The sequence below is a fragment of the Zalophus californianus genome, chromosome 3 (assembly GCF_009762305.2).
Source record: "Zalophus californianus isolate mZalCal1 chromosome 3, mZalCal1.pri.v2, whole genome shotgun sequence".
NCBI classification, from domain to species: Eukaryota; Metazoa; Chordata; class Mammalia; order Carnivora; family Otariidae; genus Zalophus; species Zalophus californianus.
This window is the reverse complement of record NC_045597.1, coordinates 14,847,789-14,868,951: the sequence shown is the minus strand read 5'-3', so window position 1 is coordinate 14,868,951 and position 21,163 is coordinate 14,847,789. Positions and strand designations below refer to the sequence as shown.

General features: G+C 36.5%; 1 protein-coding gene across 3 annotated transcripts in view; it reads right to left on the bottom strand.

Annotated features, from left to right (window-relative positions):
• The window catches only part of UGGT2 (UDP-glucose glycoprotein glucosyltransferase 2), a 170,348-nt gene that overhangs the window by 43,940 nt on the left and 105,245 nt on the right, over window positions 1–21,163 (bottom strand). For all 3 annotated transcript variants that reach the window (XM_027588084.1, XM_027588085.1, XM_027588086.1), the window contains 4 exons: window positions 17,560–17,691; window positions 12,035–12,159; window positions 6,542–6,637; window positions 907–1,009 (listed from right to left, as the gene is read on the bottom strand). In XM_027588084.1, the coding sequence (XP_027443885.1) occupies window positions 907–1,009; window positions 6,542–6,637; window positions 12,035–12,159; window positions 17,560–17,691 (456 nt within the window). The remainder of the gene's footprint in view (window positions 1–906; window positions 1,010–6,541; window positions 6,638–12,034; window positions 12,160–17,559; window positions 17,692–21,163) is intronic.

Below are 21,163 nucleotides of genomic sequence, written 5' to 3'. Positions count from 1 at the left end.
CTTCCTGCTCGCAGAAACAGGAGAGGAGCCTGACGAGTGATCTCAGACCATGAGCTAGGAGGAGCTTCACGAAGATGACTGAACCACCAGACAGAAGTCGCCTGCATCCTCACGCTGTGGACCTGCCTTAGCCACTCCATGCAGCTCACGCTTGGACTGTGAGATGAGAGAAATAAACTCCAGTCTTGAAGCTACTGTTACTGTGGCCAGACTTACTGAACACAACCTTCACTCACCTATTTGGCTATTGTTACTTATTAGATCATCGGCTTCTCCAGAAGCCATTCTTCAGAACTCAAAACAGGATGAAGAGGGGAATTAGGATGAATTAGCTCAAAATGCTATCACAAAATACCACAGACTGGGTGGCTTAAGCAACAGAAATGTATTTATTTTAGATCAAGATGCTGACTGATTTGGTTTCTGATGAGCGCTCTCTGCCTGGCTTGTAGGTAGCCACCATGTTGTGGTGCGCTCCCATGACCTCTTCTTTGTGTGTGTGAGGAGAGAAAGGGATCTCTCTCCCTTCCTCTTCTGTGAGGCTATAAATCCTACTGGATTAGGGCCCAAGCCATAAAACCTCATTTAACCTTAATTACCCTCCCAAAGGCCCCGTTTCCAAATGCAGTCACAGTAGGGGTTAGGGCTCCAACATATCAGGGGAGGCAGGGGACGATAATTAAGTCCACCGCAACACCTAACCTTGGGACTGCCATAACACCCGAGGCACAGCTCTACCATTTCATTTTCTACATTGAAATATGACACGCTAATTAAAAGCTGCACAGAACAAAGCATCAAGAACACAAATACTTGGAAACAGACCTGAAAGATTAATTATAAATTTCAAAATGAAAATATAAAATGATATAGAAAATATATAATAAAAACATTTTATTATCTTACAATCAACAACTGGGCCATCTTCTGTGCTTCTCTTGTCAATGGATCAACAATTGCAATGACATCAAAGAACATGTCATTCTCTTCAGGGTTTATCGTTATTATGCTAGGAAAATAGAAAATAAGATGAGAGATGATCAGTTAAATTTATTTAATTATCTAATAAGTCTTAGTCTCAGCTATACACATTCCTTTTTTTAAGTAATCTCCATATCCAACATGGGGCTCAAACTCACATCCTTGAGATCAAGTCACATGCTCCACCAACTGAACAAGCCAGGCACCCCGAGCTATATGCATTCTTATAAATGGCTTTCTTTTCCTCAAAAAAAAAAAAAAAAAAAAAAATTGCTTTCTTTCTCACTGGATTAAAAAAAATCCTGGTTACTTCACGGATGAAAATGCAAATTTATTTATTTTTAATTCTAAGTTTTTATTTTAATTCCGGTTAGTCAACATATAGTGTAATATTAGTTTCAGGTAGAGAATTGAGAGATAACTTACATACAACGCCTGGTGCTCATCACAGCAAGTGCCCTCCTTAATGTACATCACCTATTTAAACCCATCCCCCCCCCCACACTTCTACTCTGGAAACCATCAGTGTGTTCTCTATAATTTAGTCTGTCTCTTGGTTTGCCTTTTTTTTTTCCCCATGCTATGTTCATCTGTTTCATAAATTCCACATATGAGTGAAATCATACGGTATCTGTCCTTCTCTGACTGCTTTATTTCACTTAGCATAACACCCTCTAGTTCTATCCACATCCTTGCAAATGACAAGATTTCATTCTTTTTGATGGCTGAATAATATTCCTGTGTATGTGTGCACGTGTGTACCACTTACAAATCAAGTGAGATATATATATATATATATCACTTACAAATCAAAACCACAATGCGATACCACCTCACACCAGTCAGAATGGCTAAAATTAACAACCCAGGAAACAACAGATGTTGGCGAGGATGCAAAGAAAGGGGAACCCTCTTACACCGTAGGTGGGAATGCAAGCTGGTGCAGCCACTCTGGAAAATGCAAATTTAAAAGCCTAATGTTTGTGTTCAATAAATTACAAAACTGGAAAGAATCAGAGAAAATGAAAGATTTTATGAATGAGTGATTTTTAAAAACTCTTCAAAGAACAATACTATTGCAGTGAAAACTCTAATTTTAACCCCCCCAAATTCTCATGGATCATACAATATTAAAAAATAAAGCCAAGATAACTTTTGTGTTTGTTGAATGTATTTTCTCAGATTTGAGAATAAAATTAACTCCTTAGTAGTTTTATTAAATTTAGTATTTAAAAAATCCCAACATATAACAGGAAAGTTCAGGGGAAAAAAGCCCAAATTTATCATACTTACTTTTGACCCCAGTCACCCTCTCCTCTCCTAACCTCCTCCCTTCAGTCTCCTTCCTTGTGTCTTTCACTGAACTGAATTCTAAGTTAGAATATGGAATAGTCTTTACTGAGAAATGTTGGGGAAATTAGTAAAAGCACAGAAAACGCCAGTGGAAGATAATAAATTCGATATTTACTGTAATCAAAAGTTAAAAGTATATATTTGACTAAAAGTACAGAATATTCCAACTGAATTACTATTTTAACACTGTAATACAAGAAGTCAGTTTTTCAAGATGTATGAATTAAATATCTTACATCTTACAAAGGGAAAAAGATTTCCAAATCAAAATGTATACCTGTTAAATTACAGGGACATTAGTCTTCTTTGGTGCTCTAGACTTTTTGCAGTGAAGGGATTAATTTTTCAGCAATAAAAGCTAATGTAAAAGTCACTTCAAATATGGGTCCTCCGAGAAAGAAATAAAAGATTTTATTTTATATGCAGTTGACATGATGATTTTGCTAAAATAGGAGGGACAGAATCAGACAACAGGTCCTGCCAGACAACTGCTGCTAGATATAAAGACTACAAATCAGATGTTTTAAAATTAAAGGGCCTATCTACAATGGTTAATGATGTTAGTGATCTTGGTGAAAATTTCGCAAATTACTTGCATACTTGCAGCATTATTCAAAACTGGTCATTTTCTGCACGCTTTATGAGATGGCGTGGTGGCCAAAGTAGGCACCATTTACTCAGACTGCTGCCAATTCTGTGAGGTTGTATGTATCAGAACCCCAGAGTGCCTATCATCTACCTCTCTGTGCACTGGCAGAGACTCAGGACAATTTTCTGAGCAGAATCCTGAGCCCGTCAGTAGGTATTACATTGATTCACCTAAGAATGGAAGTAGGAGGTCTCTTTCCTCACACAATATCAACAAAAAGATGCTAACTCTACTTACACCACCTTTTTAAGGCAATGGATTTGTATTCAGTTGTCAAGAAACTATTGCTGTACTTCATGCCATTAGCCAGGAGGAATAATGTCAGTTACGCTGACAGTCAATAATTATTAAAAGCGTAAGTCAGAGAAAGCCATGAAGGGCAGCTTGAGGTAGGTGCAGTCTGTCAAGTCTTAGAGATAAACTAAGGACATTTCAAACAGGCCAGAGCAATGAGAAGTTGCTACTCAGCCAATATCCTATCCATTCCATGCAGAGTTGTTTTACTGAATTAGATGATCAGTTTTTGTAGAAAGACAGGCCAGACTGTCTATTTTAAAGATGTTGTTGAAAACACTATTCATCCTACAGTATTCCCTCTGTGAAGATTTCTCAGAGAAATTTCTGTGTCCTCCCTCTTCTAAAAACAGTTACATTTCACCTGAACAACTCATTTATTTTCATTTGTGAACTCTGTGAACCGTGTACACCGGAAAACTTACATTAAATTTGGGGTGTGTCATGGCAGGCAGAAAGGCCGGCCACCCCGGCCTTAAAACCTCCTTTCCTGCCTGCCTGCCCTGTGAGCTTCAAGCTCTAGAATCAACAGCCTTAGAGGGACTGCTTCACCAGCTCTCACAACTGTGTAAGGGCAAACCCTACAACAATTCTTGCATAAATAAATCAGTTCTCATCTACACACCCCCATATGCATATGCGTGTGCATGTACGCATACTCACACACATGCACACAACAGCAGCATCTCTGCGGCTCTGACTGAGACCTGACTGGACAGTCCAGCATTGCTAATGTGCTTCTCTCTACTTTTCCTATGGTTCCAACACAAATCAAATCCAACAGTCATTCTTCCTTCATTAAATTAATACCTTCAATTAGGTTATCATTAAGTTTTGCTGGCCTGGATCCTACTTTTAAGGTGGGTATTCACATGTCTCCCCCAAGATTAATGTGAGTTGATTTTATGGTTTAACTTTCAGGTCCAATCTTCTTTCTCTTATTTCCAAGTTTCATTATTTGTCTAACAAATACACATAATAGCTGCAATGCATTAATTATCTATTATATTCAAGGCAGTAGGTCTGAGTCTCATAAAACCCTTGTAGGGTAGGAATCAATACTATATTTTATAGATTAAACTGAAGGAATAAGAGGTCACGGGCTATGGTAACTGGGATTCAAAAACTGGGTGTTTTGGACAAGAAAGTTCATGCTATGTCACACAACCAATGCTGACCTAGATAAACATATCAACATGGGTAAACACATAGAAAAAAAGGCTAAATGCCTAAATTATATCCATGAACGCAGAAAATAGAAAATTACTAACTCTGCATGTTTCAGAAGGCAGGCACTAGATGAGGGTATTATTGTATAAACAGAGAGGCACGCCAATACATACATGCTACATGCCCATTTATAAATACTTATAGCAATGCCCCAGAAATAACAGAAAAAATTGGACAATTGCAGACCACTGTCCCGAAGTCCCATCATACTCTTCCACCTTCCATTTCTATAAAATAAGGCAGTAGGCTTAAAAGCAGTAGATGCATTGACAGATGTGAAAGGTAGAGAAAGTCGAGACTAACCGACAATAAACTATAAAAGATCAAATGTATCAGACATTTAACACAGGCACAAGTTCCAAATGTATCAAAATTCGTAAGTATAATATAGCTTCATGGAACAGTCTAGTGACTAATGTTTACAATGACGATTTTGAGTAATCTGTGTTAAATTATTTCAGCGCATGGTATGCAGAAGTCAAAGATGTTTGTAAGAAGAATTCCAGGAGATGTGTTTAAAAATACAAGTACTGAATCTCAGCTATCTGAAAACAATAAAACTTCCTTTCCAACAGTGCTACTTTCTTTAGAAAGTAATCTTCCCCGAGTTTACTCCTGTGTGTGTGTAAAGACCTCTCTCTAAAGACAGATGTCCCGCGGCTGAAGCCAGTGTTACTGCTGGAGGTACACATGAACAACCTAAGATGGCATCTGCCATAAAACCAGCAAACTTACAAGAGAGTGTCAGCCATTCTGAGTCTGTGCTAAAGTGTTTGTCTCAGTTGAGTTTTATAGGAGCGGTGATTAGAAAAAGATCATATAAGGGGCGCCTGGGTGGCTCAGTCGTAAAGCGTCTGCCTTCGGCTCAGGTCATGATCCCAGGGTCCTGGGATCGAGCCCCGCATTGGGCTCCTTGCTCGGCGGGAAGCCTGCTTCTCCCTCTCCCACTCCCCCTGCTTGTGTCCCCTCTCTCCCTGTCTCTCTCTCTCTGTCAAATAAATAAAAAATATTAAAAAAAAGATCACATATAATAAAACACGCCTATAGTTTAATTATATGATGTCTGTTTTTTTTCCCAATTCTATGTGGTCCATAATTAAAAACAACAGAAAAGGTTCTCTTCTGGGGACACAGATAATTGTACGTATGTAGACAGAGCTTGGTGAATTTCATTTTGACTATCTTAGAGGAACTGTGTAATATAGTGAAATTACACACTAGCTTATTATCCCAAAACAATATTTCTCTGATGGCTGCTTTCGGAAATCTAATCTTCATGAAATAATAAATTTTTAACCAAAAAGTGTTCCATGGATAAGTTGCACAACTGCTGAATTAACCAAAAATGAACTTTTCACCTTTAAGTAGATCACATCTCTTAACTGTTAATATATTGATGCATACTGAGAATCTCTCCCTATCCCTTCCCAAGAATGCAGTGTTCTCTAAACTTGACCAGAGAACAGTTTTCCTCTCAGAATATATGTGTCAACATCTCAGAGTAGTGTTCCATTGAACACATCTTGGACACGTTATTGTACATGTCTACATTTTATTATTTATTTATTCATTTACGTAATTTCTACACCCAGTGTGGGACTTGAACTCACAACCCTGAGATCAAGAGTCGCATGCTCTTCCGACTGAGCCAGCCAGGCTCCCCCGTGTCTACATTTTATTAATCAGAATTCTTTAGTAACTGAATCTTTTATACGTTGAGAATATAAACGTATTATTTATATATAATGATAATCCCAAGACACTGCAAAAATTCCAAATGATCTTGAACAAGAAAGATAATAAAACAAATTATACTAGATAGAATTTACTTGAAGCTTCAGATCCTTACACATCATCCTTTATTTACTAGAATATATAATTAACTGCAATCTCTTTTCCTAATCTTGTCAAATACATTTCTTCTCTAACAATTTTTAATTCTACTTTAAATTTTGCTATATTATAAATACAAATGGAAGCCATAATTGAGTATGGGATGCAGTGACAGGAAAAACACAGACATCATGTTCTTACCTGTGATTCTCTCTAAGAAATGTGATATCATGGCGAGATGCACGTTTAGGCAAAGAGGAAAGAAGGGCATCAGCTTTCATAACAAGGTCGCTCATGCTAGATAAACAAGACAATGTGTGAGTTTTTCAGAGAAAGGTCCACATTTCATATCACAATTAATGCCCTGAGAAAAGGAAATTGAATTTGAAATATCTCCAATAGACAAGCTTTATGTAAATAACTTTTCTTCCAAACTTGTTGGAAATTTGTCAGTTTAAAGAGGACTGTTGCTTTAAAAACCAGCCTGCTTTTCCTTATCATTGATATGATCTTTAAACACTTGTAACTGGTGTTCTCAGCAGTGTCCATAAGCATTTGGTGAATCATTCAATTCAAGGCAATATTTGCTGAGTGCTGGTTATGTGTCCAAGCAATGGGGCCCACACAGGAAAGAAAGGGCAGGAAGAACCAAAAAGGGGGAGTTTTTAAAATAATTAAGAAGTCCAGACCATAGAAATGGTTACAAATTAGTTTGAAAACTAATTAAAACCGCATAAAACAAATACCTAGATTACATATAACCAAATTTGAAAATCCATGATGGAGGAAATGTATTATATGTTCATTGATACACTGGGGCAGAAAATGTTGGCTGAACTTTAAGACAAGTTTTTGGAAAGAAAAGGAAAGAGAAAAGAAAAAATAAGCATTTCCATCTTATAAAGAAATTTAGATTCCGAGTGGTTGAGAACCTGTGTCTACTATACCATTTTTCACTGGACTATCAGGTTCTGACATGTAGGACTTTGCTTAATGGCCACTTAATAAACATAAATAAAATGAATGAATTAATCGAAACCAGTCTCTATAATCTCTATTTCTAAACTCCCTCAAAGGTATTTTATCAGCTACATACTCTCTAATATGTAAAGTGGAGGCACAATGCAGGAAATGTGGTCAAACATGCTCCCCATGTTTCAAGGAGACCAGATGCACCGAGAGAAGAAGAAATGAGGAAAAGGAAATTTGGGGCCCAAACAACGTTTTTGTAGATTCTCTGAATATTGTGGTATCCAGGTTGGTTTTTCTCTTTTTGCCAAGAGCTGAAGAGGGGAACAGGCACGAGAAGCTCCACGCCTCCTGTCTGAGGAGTGGGGACCTCTCTGAGAGCCGAGCAAGCAGTAAGCACTCTGCAACAGGAACATGCACCATGTGCTCCTGGGGGTGTTTCCAGGGACTCCGCCTTCTGCATCCAGAGTCTACCTTCCTAGGCCGCCAACTCTTGGAAAGCATGAAAACAAGGCCGCGGATCTTAAGCATATGTTCATATTAAAGCAACTATGAATTTATTCAACCACAGCACGACTTGTTTAGCATTGTGTGTGTGCATGTGACAACTTCAGACAATTAGAGGGGATGTTCTTATAGTTTAATGTTAGTGGTTTTTATTGTTTGGATGGTCGTTTTGGTCTGAAATGCACCTTTAAAAGTAGCTGAAATAGCTTCTCAAGCCTACTTAAAACTGTATTTTTTACCAAATAAGGTTAAAAAATTAGCTCTGAAATGTTAACAATATAGTCACAAAATCTAAAAACTACTGAATTATATACTTTCCAACATATACTAGGACCTAAATTATTTAACTAAAAATTGTAACTTTTTTCTTTTTAAAGCTTTAAGTTTTACTCCACTTGAAAATAACTGTGGATTTTTTTTTTTTAAGATTTTATTTATTTATTTGACACAGAGAGAGAGAGTACAAGCAGGGGGAGTGGCAGGCAGAGGGAGAGGGAGAAGCAGGCTCCCTGAGGAGCAGGGAGCCCGATATGGGGCCCGATCCCAGGGCCCTGGGATCATGACCTGAGCCAAAGGCAGACGCTTAACCAACTGAGTCACCCAGGTGCCCTGAAAATAACTGTGGGTATTATCTCTTTACTGTAGAAAAGCCCTTACTTTATGACTTATTTATAATTTTCTATAGTAACATCATTTCCTAGCTGATGAATTACTTCCTAAATGACAGATTAAGTAAGGACATCCATTTCATCTTCATCAGAATTCTGTATTCAAGACTAAGAATCAGAACTTTGAGTTCTGGCAGGAACCATCGCAAAGCCTAGCTGTATGCTACAAGATGCAGTGGTACTCTGAAGTAAAGAACAGAAAAAGATGTAACAGAAAAACATTAACCCAAAAGAACACTGATGTGGCTTAAATATAAGATGCCACAGACTTTAAGACAAAATGAATACTAGGAAAGGAGTAATTCATATAATGATAAAAGGAACAATTCACCAGAAACGTAACAGTTCTGAATCAGGGTATATATGACTATAGCTCAAAATATTTAAACAAAAATTAGCAAAGTTATAAGAATTAAATGATAGATCCATAATTCTAGCAGTGTTTTAACAAACTTCTTTTAGTAACTGACAGATAAAACAAGGTATTCAGTATTTCGATGGCTGGGAAAAAAAACAGCATGTTCAATATAATAGACATGTATAAAATCTTCCACATAATTAGAGAATATGCCTTTAAAAAAATCAAGCATGAGACAATGGTAAGAATGAACCCTGTCTCACAAAATTCAGAGAAATAAATGCTAAATAACTGGTTCATACACCATGTTCGCTAATCACAGTCCAAAACAAACTGGAAATCACACACTGTGCCCTTTAAAAAATTTAAAGCACATCTTATTCATTTATTTATTTGATAAATATTTCCTGGGTACCTAACAAGATCTAGGCAGAATTCTATATAGAGAAGATAAAAACAATAAAATGGACCACGAATTTTGCCTTGATGAAGCCGACAATTTTAAACATTTTAAAACATCCTAAAAAATAAATGTTAAAAAATCAAAACAGAAATTTGAACATATTAGCACTGAATCATAATGAAATATTTATATTTTAAAACTTACGTGATACAACTAAGTGTTTAGAGAGATGCTTTAAGCTGGTAATTTAAGGATATATAAGGAAAAAATGTGATATTAATAAGCTATGAATTCAACTTGAGAAGTTTATAAAAGAAAATGGATTAAAGAGAAATAACAAAGAACTGAAACTGATAAAAACAAAACAAAAACAATTGGGAGGTTGCCATGTCCTATATCCACATATATGAAAACTAAAAAAATAAATTAGTAAAGTAGTAAGTCTAGTTAAATAGATATATCTTTCACTAAATTAAGCAAACTAAGATAAGAGAAAGGCCAACATAAATGAGATGTTTAAAAGCTGGAAGCTAAGGAACAAAGCTGTTAAAATTCACAAATGACAGGAGTGTCTAATATTAGAAAAAATGTTACAAAAATTGAGAGTCAAGCAAGGAATATCGATATAGAACCTAATATTGTTCCTGTAATTTAGCATTAAACAATCTGAAAATGTAATTTAAAATACACCATTTACAATATGAACTAAAAGCATAAAGTACAAGGGAATAAATCCAAAAATGCATGTGTAAGACCTCATGGGAAATAAATGGAAGCTTCACTGAAGAACCCAAAAGGAACACTAAGTAAGTATATGTAACTATCTACCTACATATTCTCATATATATGTTTATATATAAATCATATACCACAATTATATACCACATACATCAGTTATATACCTGTTATTTTACATATATTAAATTGTATATACTGTATTATACATTTATATAGCTATATACAAATACATGTCTATATTTAATAGATGGGTAATTTAATATTATATAAAGATGGCAATTCTCCTTAAACTAATCTATAAACTCAAACAAATTCCCATAAAAATTCCAGGAACATTTTTTATGGAACTTGTTATGCTGGTCCTAATCGTATTTATACAGAAAAACAAGTAGCCAAAACCAGTCAACATAATTTTGAAGAAGAGGCAGAAGAGAGAATTTCTGCTCTCCAGTATCACAATTTATCATAAAGCTGTGGTAACTGGAGTGTGGGACTCGCACGAGACAGTATACCAGTGGAACAAGACCCAAGAAGAATTAAAGATATAAACGAGTAAAAAATGAAAAATTGAAAAATTTTAGAGGAAAATAAAGGAGAATATCCTAATGAACTCAGGCTAGAGAAAACTCTTATACATCCCACACACACAGACACACACACACTTGTGTGCGCAGACCACAGACAAACTATGAAGGAAAAATCCTGATAATACTTTGATATTGAAATTAAAAACGTCTATGTATCTGGTAAAAAATTACAATAAAAAAGTAAATAGCCATGTCACAAACTGTAATATAATACATGAGGCACATATAATTGATAAAGATTAGTATACAGAATCACAGAAAATATTTATATATCATTAAAAGAAGAAAATAACCCGATAGCTAAGCAAAAGACATGTATGAGTATTTTATGGAAGAGAAAACATGAATGAAAATAATTGTATGAAAACTCAACTTTACTAAAAGTCAAAGAAAAGCAAATTAAAAAAGACACAATTTCACATCCACCAGATAGAAAAAATTAACAAGTTGGATAACACCAAGTATTGGTAAGAACTTGGGAAAACAGAACTTTCACATTTCTAGTGGAAGTGTTAATTATCGCAACTATTTTAAAGGACAGAATTTAACAGTATCTGGTAAAGCAGAGGACATGCATACCCTACAACCCAATGGTAACACTCCTGTGCTCTAGAGAAACTCACATTGTACAAGGAGACATTTATTTATTTATTTAAAAGATTTATTTATTTGACAGAGAGAGAGAGAGAGAGAGAGCGCACAAGCAGGGGGAGCGGCAGGCAGAGGGAGAGGGAGAAGCAGGCTCTCTGCTGAGCAAGGAGCCCGATGCGGGGCTAGAGCCCAATGCAGGGCTTGATCCCAGGACACTGGGATCATGACCTGAGCTGAAGGCAGCCACTTAACTGACTGAGTCACCCAGGCGCCCTGCACAAGGAAACATTTAAAGCTGGTTCATTATAGCATTTCTGTAACAGTAAAAAACTAAAGCCAAGTTAACCATATCTCAGTATTGGACTTTATAAATGAACTACAGTATATTCATTAAATGAAACACTAAAAAGGAACTAAAATGAAGAAACCAGCTCTACATACATGAACGTAGATAAAGCTCCAGCAGAAGTTGCAAAGGAGCCTACAGTAAATAGCATTTCTCTATAAAAGTCAGGCATTCAACACATCAACACTGATCATGGATATTCACATAAGAAGCAAAAGCATAAACACAAATATGGAATCATGCATACAACACTTACGAAGATGGTTACCACTCAGGGAGGATGGAGACTGGCTGGGTGGGTAAGAAACAAAGAGGACAGGAAGATCCAAGGCAAATAAAACTATTAACATCTATGGTTTGGTGGGGATGGTGAGTATATGGATGCTTTTCGTTATTTAAATATTCTCCACATATCTCTTATTATATCTTATGTACATATTTGAAACATTTTCTAATCTTAAAAAGAAAAAATAAGATGAAAATTGCACCCCCCCAAATGAATTGCTCTTATGATTTTAAATACTTACTTCTTTGAGCTGATTTCCATATTTTCAACAATGCCTTTAATTTTCTCTACTAGATTAGTAAATGTTATTTTTTCCAAGAAGTAAAAATCTTCTGTATAGAAATTTTCATCTAAAGGTCCTAAGAACTTAAAATGAAAATAGTTTTATTGTATACCTTCTAGAGGATACCAGTTTGAGACAAATATTTTCTCATCAGATATTTAAGCAAAAACCGATTACAGATTAAACAGATGGTGGCTATCAGTCCCACCATTTACTGAATCTACTGGGAAACAAAGAAGAGAAAAATGTTTCTCACTTATGATATTACAAATAACATCTGCATAAACACCAAAATCAAACTGACAAAATAAAAAAGGAGTAAATTATTTCCATTTGGAAGTTTTACTTTGAAACATAATGCTTCCAAAAACCAAAGGCTTTCCATCCTAAGGTAAATTATGAAAGCAAGTGTCTATATTTTATAAATCTTTTATTTTCAATTTGCTTTTCTATTCACCTATAAATTGCGGTCTACACTATGTCGATACAAATTAGTACATAAGCAAGGCATAAAAGAGCCAAAAACAAGAGACAACTCACATAATTAAACATACCAACCCATCTTCATCGAACTGATGCTGTATAATGGTTTGGAGCCCAGCAAGGTCATGCAGGTCAGCTTTAAACCAGTAACTCTAGAGGGGCAAGGTGTCAAACTGCCACGTACCCAACTTCGTAGGATGGCTATTCCATCACAGTGACCACCAATTCGACTACCATTAGCACTCCTTAAGGGAACTAGTATGTAGAGTCATCATACTATGAACAGAAGCCCTATGTGGAAGGTGAGCCTGACATAGTCTTATGCACTAAACAACTACACTTTATGACAAACAACTGGAAAGTATATTGTCCAGAGTATTTTTTTTTTCGTGGTAAAAAGACCAGAATGAATGGTTGTAGCAGACTTTCTCACTTGCCCTTCCTTCATCAGCATTAGAAAATTAATATTTTCTAAAAATTGATAAAGTTCTTGAATCTCTTCTCATTTGCACATACCACAGATGATATGAGCTGGGATGTCAGCATTCCAGCTGGACAAATACCATGTTTCACTTTAAACATAAAACACGGGCTCTTAAAGATGCAAAAAATGGGCACAATAAAACCAAAAGTACATATATAAACATTTCATTGCCTTAAGATTTGGTACTCCTTTTAAGATACTTTGAAAGCACTTTCAATGTTGTATTTATGGACTATGACTAGCAGAGGCCTGAAAAAGAACTGAATTTTATCTATACTACCTCTAGTGATTGTAGCACTTTCGTTAATAACTAAGAAAAAGGAAATATAATCTCAAATTCTTTTAAGGGGTTAATTAGATTGGCTATCTTTACTGATTAAATCCACCAGAGAACTGGTTCTGTTTCACTTACGTAAGAACAGTGGGAAACAGCTGGGAGAAACTTGATTCTTTTGTGTCTTAATTCTTCTACTTAAAGTTGAACATAATATTTGTGGAATAAGGTAACTTAAATAGTATAAAATTCACATAATGTCCAAGTTGGGAAAAAGGAACATTGAACTTGGAAATCCTGTAAAAACACAATTAAACTGGTGCCTACCCAACCTATCCATCTTCTTTACAACACTTTGGAAATGTGATTTTTCAGTTATACAGAATAACTGTTGTAAGAGAAATGCATTACCTCCTTTGACAGCTCATTAATATTTTAGAAAACTCAAAGTGTTCATCCATATACTGAGCTAAAAATCTCTCTACACTCATGGGGGTCTCAGCAACTGGCCTTGATTCTATTCTCTCATCAAGTGTAATGCAAATCAAGACTACAAAATATATCCATTACTTATGACAGTCTTCAAATACTTAAAGAGAAAACAGGAATATTTATTGAAAATTTACTGCCTGTGGCTGTTTTATGTGCTTTAGGTTTAAAAGTATATTTAATCTCTGATGACTCTGTAAAATAGACTATCATCATTCCCTCTGTCCAAATGACTTTTCCAAACCAAGTCTCATAGAGGTCATATAATTAATGGTGCAACTGGAATTTGAATCCAGACTTGTTTGGCTAAGAAAAAGGCCTTGCTTGTTTCTCTACCCTCTGCTACCCCTCGTCTTTCACCAATTTGTAAACATGTAAATTAATAACAGTAAATTTATTGTAATTATAGTAACAGTTATTTAGCATTTTATTTCATACTAAAATATATAATTTTTTAATTCTTCAGCATATAGTAAGAAAGTATAGATGATTGCTGCCCCCCAGTTTTAATCATTACATTAAACAATTGGACTTTGAGTCTATACCAATTCTAACAAACATTTGGACAGGTTCAGAATGAAGACTGATTCTAAAATGTCAGATTTCAAGCACTGAACTATGTGTTTCAGAGTTGTAACTATCTGCTACAATTGCTGTGATTATTGTGCTTTCTAAGCATTACTCTGAGACAGAGTAATAAGCTAAGTATTAAATGACAGCTCATAAACCACAGTACTTCTTTTCAGATATACTTTTCAATTTGAATCACCGTTCCATAAATAAAAAATGATAAAATTATAATTTTTCTATGAACACAAAAGTCAACATAATTTGACTTAATATCCATCTCCATCCCCAACCTCTCCCCTGAATTCAACTCACTCGTTCAATTGCCAACCCAGCAAGCCTCGGGGGAGGTCCAGACCTGACCACTGAACTCTTCCTACATGCAGAACGAACTCTCTTTCCCTTTCCACTCCTCCTCAACAACCCCACTCTGTCTGCAGACTTCCTCACCTTAATATAGGGCAACTCCACTCTGCCAGTTACACAGTTCTCTCACATCCCACATCAAGTCTGTCAGCAATTCCTGTTCACTCTTCCTCCAAAATATATCCCACAGCCACTCCTCACTACCTCCACGAGAGCCATTCTGGTCCAAGCCACCAGCCTCTCTCCCCTGGAATACTGAAATAGCTCCCAACTGGCTTCCTGATCCCCTACAGTTTATTCTCAACATAACAGCCACTAGAGATTCAAATAAAACATAAGTCAGATGTCAGTCCTCTGTCCAGAACTATGTGCTTCATGACTCATTCAGCATAAAGCAGGAGTTCCTAAATGGTCTATAAAACCCTACATCATCTGGTAGGAAGCTACTTCTCGGAGCTTCTCTTCAGACCACTCTCTTTGTACCTGCTATTCCTAGAACGTACAGCAATCATCTCACCTTGGGACCTTTACCCTTACTTTCCCTCTATCTAGAACATTCTTCTTCCAGATATTCCACATGGCGTGCTCCCTCACCTCCTCTGGTTCTCTCCAAATGACACCTTATCAATAAGGATGCTATTTGTTCTCTGTTGCTGCCCACCAAAATATAAACTTCATGAAAACATGTTTGTTCACTACTATACTCTTGGAACCTAGAAGAATGTTTGGTTCACAGCTGGTGCAAAATTAAGATCTGAATTTTTTTTTTTTAAGATTTTATTTAGAGAGAGAGGGAGAACTCAAGCAGATCCCGAGCTGAGCGTGGAGCCTGACACGGGGCTCAATCTCAGGACCCTGGGATTATGACCTGAGTGGAAATCAGGAGTTGGAGGCTTAACTGATGGAGCCACCCAGGTGCCCTTAGATCTGATTACTTTTGTAAATTTCAAGGAAAATGAGGAGAAACCATTATTCTAGGAAAAATAAACATAACTATAACTAACATTTGTTATCACTAATATTGATAACTTATAAATTACATTAAACAATGACAAAGAAAACATAGGGGAGCTTTTTCATAATGTATTACCAAAAGGCAAGGTACTAGATACATCAGGTGTAATTTTTTACTCTTTATCCCTTAAAATGCCAGACAGAGCCAAAGATAGCCACATACTATAAAACTGTTCTAAAAAGCTACATTTCTTCCCAAAGCAACTGTTAAAAAGAAAAAGCAATGCAATTTCTGGGCTTCCACATACCTCACTATCAAATTCACAAATACTTTGTATTACTGTTATAAGACAACTGTTGTCTCTGATTTGTAAAACAGCACTGCACAAAGATGAACCTTTAGGAGCTAATGCAATTAGCTTGAAAACCGCTACACTGAAGCAGATATATTTGATCTGGGAAGTCTTGCAAATATGAGTCCCTCACTATTCTCTAATTCCTAGTGTTTATAGATTCAAGTAAGAAAGAATAGCATAATTTTAAGGGAAAATGATATGGTAATAAAACATTAGTGAAATGCAGAAAACAGGGAGCTGGGTTGCTCAGTCAGTTAAGCGTCTGCCTTCGGCTCAGGTTGTGATCCCAGGGTCCTGGGATTGAGCCCCACGTTGTGGGGCTCCCTGCTCAGCAGGGAGCCTGCTTCTCCCTCTTCCTCTTCCCCTCCCACCCCTCTGCTCATGAATGCACTCTCTCTCTCAAATAAAACCTTAAAAAAATGTAGAAAACAAAGAAAACGTTAAGAGTGTATTATAGCTTGGAAGACAATTTAGGTACATATAATTTGGTAGTTCAAGCAAAGGTATGTCAAACACATTGCATTAGTTGATATCTTAATAAATCTAAGCACCAGATTCAATTTTTTAAAACTTAAATCATTCCTGAGAAATAAAACCAGATTCTCATACTCAAAAAATAAGTAGATCTCATCATGAATTCTGTGGTTCTATAAAGATTCTCCAATTAATGAGAATAATGTTTCTGATGTACCAAGAGAAAAAAGTGATATAAAATTTTATATACATATATATATATATATATATATAAATAATAGGATTACAATTATATATTTTTACAAACCAGACATGGCTATGTAGAGTAGAAAAAAAGGGTTAGAAGATAAAACAATAAACTATTAATAAATTTTATTAGGAGGGTAGGAGTAAGAGTGACTTTTCTTATAGATTTTAATGATTACATTAATAACTATTACTTTATACCTCAAAAATAACAATTCAATACTTTTGGAAGTTAACAATTGTAGAGAAAAGCTATAAGAAGAAAAAAGTGTCGGGGGCGCCTGGGTGGCTCAGATGGTTGGGCATCTGCCTTCAGCTCAGGTCATGATCCCAGGGTCCTGGGATCAGTCCCGCATCGGGCTCCCTGCTAGGCGGGGAGCCTGATTCTCCCTCTGCCTCTCTCTCTCTCTCTCTGACTCTCATGAATAAATAAAACTTAAAAAAAAAAAAAGAAGAAAAAAGTGTCACAACGTACTTTCTACCCCCACAGCAACAGCGGTTCTCAGTCTCAGTGTTGTAGTGGATACTAAGTTGTTTGTTCTAACACTTGTGTTAGAGCAAAACAAAAGTTATCCCCATGAGGCATTCTTACCCACCACATTCAATGTTGCCGTCACTGGGGGGATGCGGTAGTGTGCCCTTTCATTCATGCTGAGACCTGTGTGGTGTGTCTAGCGTAGCAGCCCAGTCCTCTGCAAGTGCTGCAGCTGGTGTGTTGTGATAGAAACAAATTTGAGACCCCTCTATCATAGGTCCATGAGAAAAGTGAACAACTGCTTTTTCTACTTACTTTCCCATTGCTGACAATACCTATTTCTCCAGGATGCAATTTAAGTACATCTTGACAGAACAGCTGATGAGTTTGGAAAATATTCACTCCAACAGTGTTATATTTTTTCTCAAAAGCATTCTTATCCATCCCCTAAAGCATAGATTAAGAAGGATGTAATTAGTAAGAGAAAATATATTAAATCATTTTCTTAAAGCCTGCTTTAATGTATTAATGCAAAATTTGAAATTATTCTAAATCATGATTTTTCAAAGTACTATTTTCTTCTGCAACACTAAAAAAGAATATTTCTTTGCCAAGTCAATTACAGTATCTGTACATCTTGTTACAAAAGATATCATATGCCATTCATTTTTTGAAAATTTCAGGTGGATTATTGATTAGTAATATGCTAGGGGGCATCAACGTAAATAAAATTTAACATTAAAGAAATGAAACAAATGTTTATAAAATTCTGAACTCAGTACCCCCATTTGGTACACTTGGTAAAAACAACTGTCTAAAATAGAAATACCCTATCTCACCTCATTCTACCAAACTCACAAAACCAATTTAGTAATAATGCATTTTATTTCTGAAATACACACGTAATCCTTGGTTAAAGTAAACAAATATATGAACATTCACAGAAAATAAACCACGAATAGGTTCTTCACATCTTCACACTAAGACACATTTCTCCCTATCAGTACTTATCAAACTTTAATGTGCTATCACCTGGTGCCTTGTTAAAATGTAGTTCCTACTTTGGAAGATCCAGGGTGAGGCCTTAAATGTTGAATTTCTAACAGGTTCTTGGGTGTTCCCACGATGGTAGGAATGTTCCACTGCACTGTCCAATATGGCAGCCACAGCCATGGATGGTCACTGAGCACTTAACACGTGACTGGGGCACAGAATTTAAATTATTTATTTAATTAAAAAAATTTATTATGTTCAGTTAGCCAGCATATAGTACATCATTAGTTTTTGATGTAGTGCTCAACGATTCATTAGTTGTGTATAACACCCAGTGCTCATCACCACACATGCCAGAATTTAAATTTTAACTTAATTTAAAATTTTAAAGAACCACATTTAGCTAGTGGATACAGTAGTGGACAGTGCGGCCTTAGATCCTGCTTACTTCCAAAATCTCCATCTCAGTCATCCTGTCTCTGACCACAAGCTCCTGAATTTCCAGCTCATGCAACCTAGTGTCACCAGACCAACCATTACCCAACGCTTTCAGTCCTCCGCCCCACCACTTATTTACTGCCCATTGTACCTCCCATAATTTTCCTCCTATATGAATTACACCACAAAGTCCCTTACCACAACAAAAACCTTCCATGCTTAGCCCTTGAATGCTTCCCTGAATTCATATTCACTTGGCAAATCCCCAACTCTGTTTAAACACAACTCTGCTTCCTCTGCAACTAGAACCAAACTGTTAATGCAGCTAGAGAAAAACATGCAACTAATACTGATCTCATTTTCAATTTGGGTCACTAACATCCAGTGGGCCCTCAGAGACCTTCCCATGCTCATATATTTAATTCATTTGCTCACTCTCAGAATAATAAAAAATATGTGGCATTTTCTCCTCTTTCCTCAAACCTCTAATAATACCTACTCTTACTCTAATACTTGGCAATGACCGGAATTTCTTTTGAAAATGAATATAATTAGAAGTACTTCATCCTGCTGTCACCAAATAAATCTACCCTTCTGCAACTGTGCCCATACATTCTGCCTTCCTTCTGGTTAAAACAGATGAACAGTTCTTTAAGACCAACAGTTAACACTTGTCCATTGGACCCTGGCACCTCTTCTCTACTCAAGAACTTTGCTCCTAACTCTGCTCCCCTCTCCCTGTATCATCCTTTCTCATTGTTTGGATGGACTGTGTCCATTAGCATACAAAACAGTGACATCTCCCCAACTGAGAAATTCTTGACCTCAAGTCCTGTTCTAAATACAAAATATTTCTGTTTGTGGTAAAATTAAAGTTTCTTAAAAGAGCTACCTATACTATCTCTATTTCTTGATTTCCCATTCTCTCTTCAATCTAGCTTACTTTTATACCTACTACTACACTGAAACAATTCTCATCAGTGACCACCTTAACAAGTAAATGGTCAATTATGAAGCCTAATTTCAGGAACGTCTGGCATAGTTGATCATTCCCTCCTTGAAATATTTTCTCCGACTGACTTTCAGGACACTACACACTCCTGGTTATCTTCCTAACTCGTTGGCTGCTCCATCTGTCTCCTTTACTGGATCATCCTTTGCCTGCATACTTCTACATGTTGGAATGTTCCAGGGCTCTGGTTTCAGCCTCTTCTCTCACCCAACTCACTCCTGCGGTATCTGATCTAGTTTCTTGGCTTTAAATTATATAGAATATTGGTAACTCTCAAAGTGTCTGACTCTAAAAATGCCCCAACAACCCTGAAATCATTTCTACACTAACTCAACTGTCAATCCAACATCTCCACTTGAATGTCCAACAGGAATTTCCAACATGTACAGACTTAATTCTTGATCCCTTATGTGTCCAAATCTTCTCTTCATCTAGACTTCCCCATCTCAAAAAAAGACAACACCATCAACTCAAGCCACTCAAGCTAAAATTTAAGGATATTACATTTTGTGTCACATACAATTGATCAGCTAATCCTATTGACTAGAGTTGTAACAAATATTATGTGCCAACTGCCTCACTATCTCTACCACCAGTACCTAGTCCAAGACACCATTATCTCTTGCCTGGATTACTGCAATAGCATTCTAACTGTTCATCTTATTTCCACTCTTGTCTGCCTGCTACCAAATCTTCACATGGCATCCAGAGTCATCTTTTTAAAGATTATTCACTTCCTCAAGATTCCTCAATGGTTTCCCATCATACTCAGGAAAGACTTCAGTTCCTTACCATGACCGACAGGTGCTTGAGCTAACTGGGTTCTGTTCCTGACCCCATCTCCTTGTACTCTCCACGTCACTGTCTCTATTTGGCTCATAATGATCTTCTGCCTATACCTCAAACCTGGAAAGCTGATCGCTGTAGCAGTCCCTTAGACTTACTGTGCTCCTGAATCTGGTACATTCTTCTCGCAGATTTTCCATGGCTTCATTTCTCATTTCGGACCTCTGCTTAAATGTAAACTCTTTAGAGATGCCTTCCTTGACCGCTCCAGCTAAAAGAGCATCCCTCAAACTGTCTACACTCTTCTTTCTTTGTATTGTTCTAGTACCATTCAGTTTGTCTCTCTTTCCTACTATCATGCAAGCTTCACGAAAGCAGGGACTCAATAAAATCTGCCTTGTTCACAAGTGTATCTCCACCGTCTGGCAGACAATCAGAAAATATTTTTGAAAGGATTAATGAATCTTCCTTCTTGAGGATCATTTTCCATCTTTAGAATTTCCCTCATACTGGATCCCTTCAGGGAAATACCTGAGTATTATTTACATAATCCTTTAACTCCCGTTCTTCATTTAAGTACATGTGCTAACCAGATTGCCATCAACTTCAAGGATCACAAAGTGGTAGTAGTAATATTTGGTTTGCTAAAAGCCTTGACGCAAAGCCATATCATTTAATATTTATCTTTTC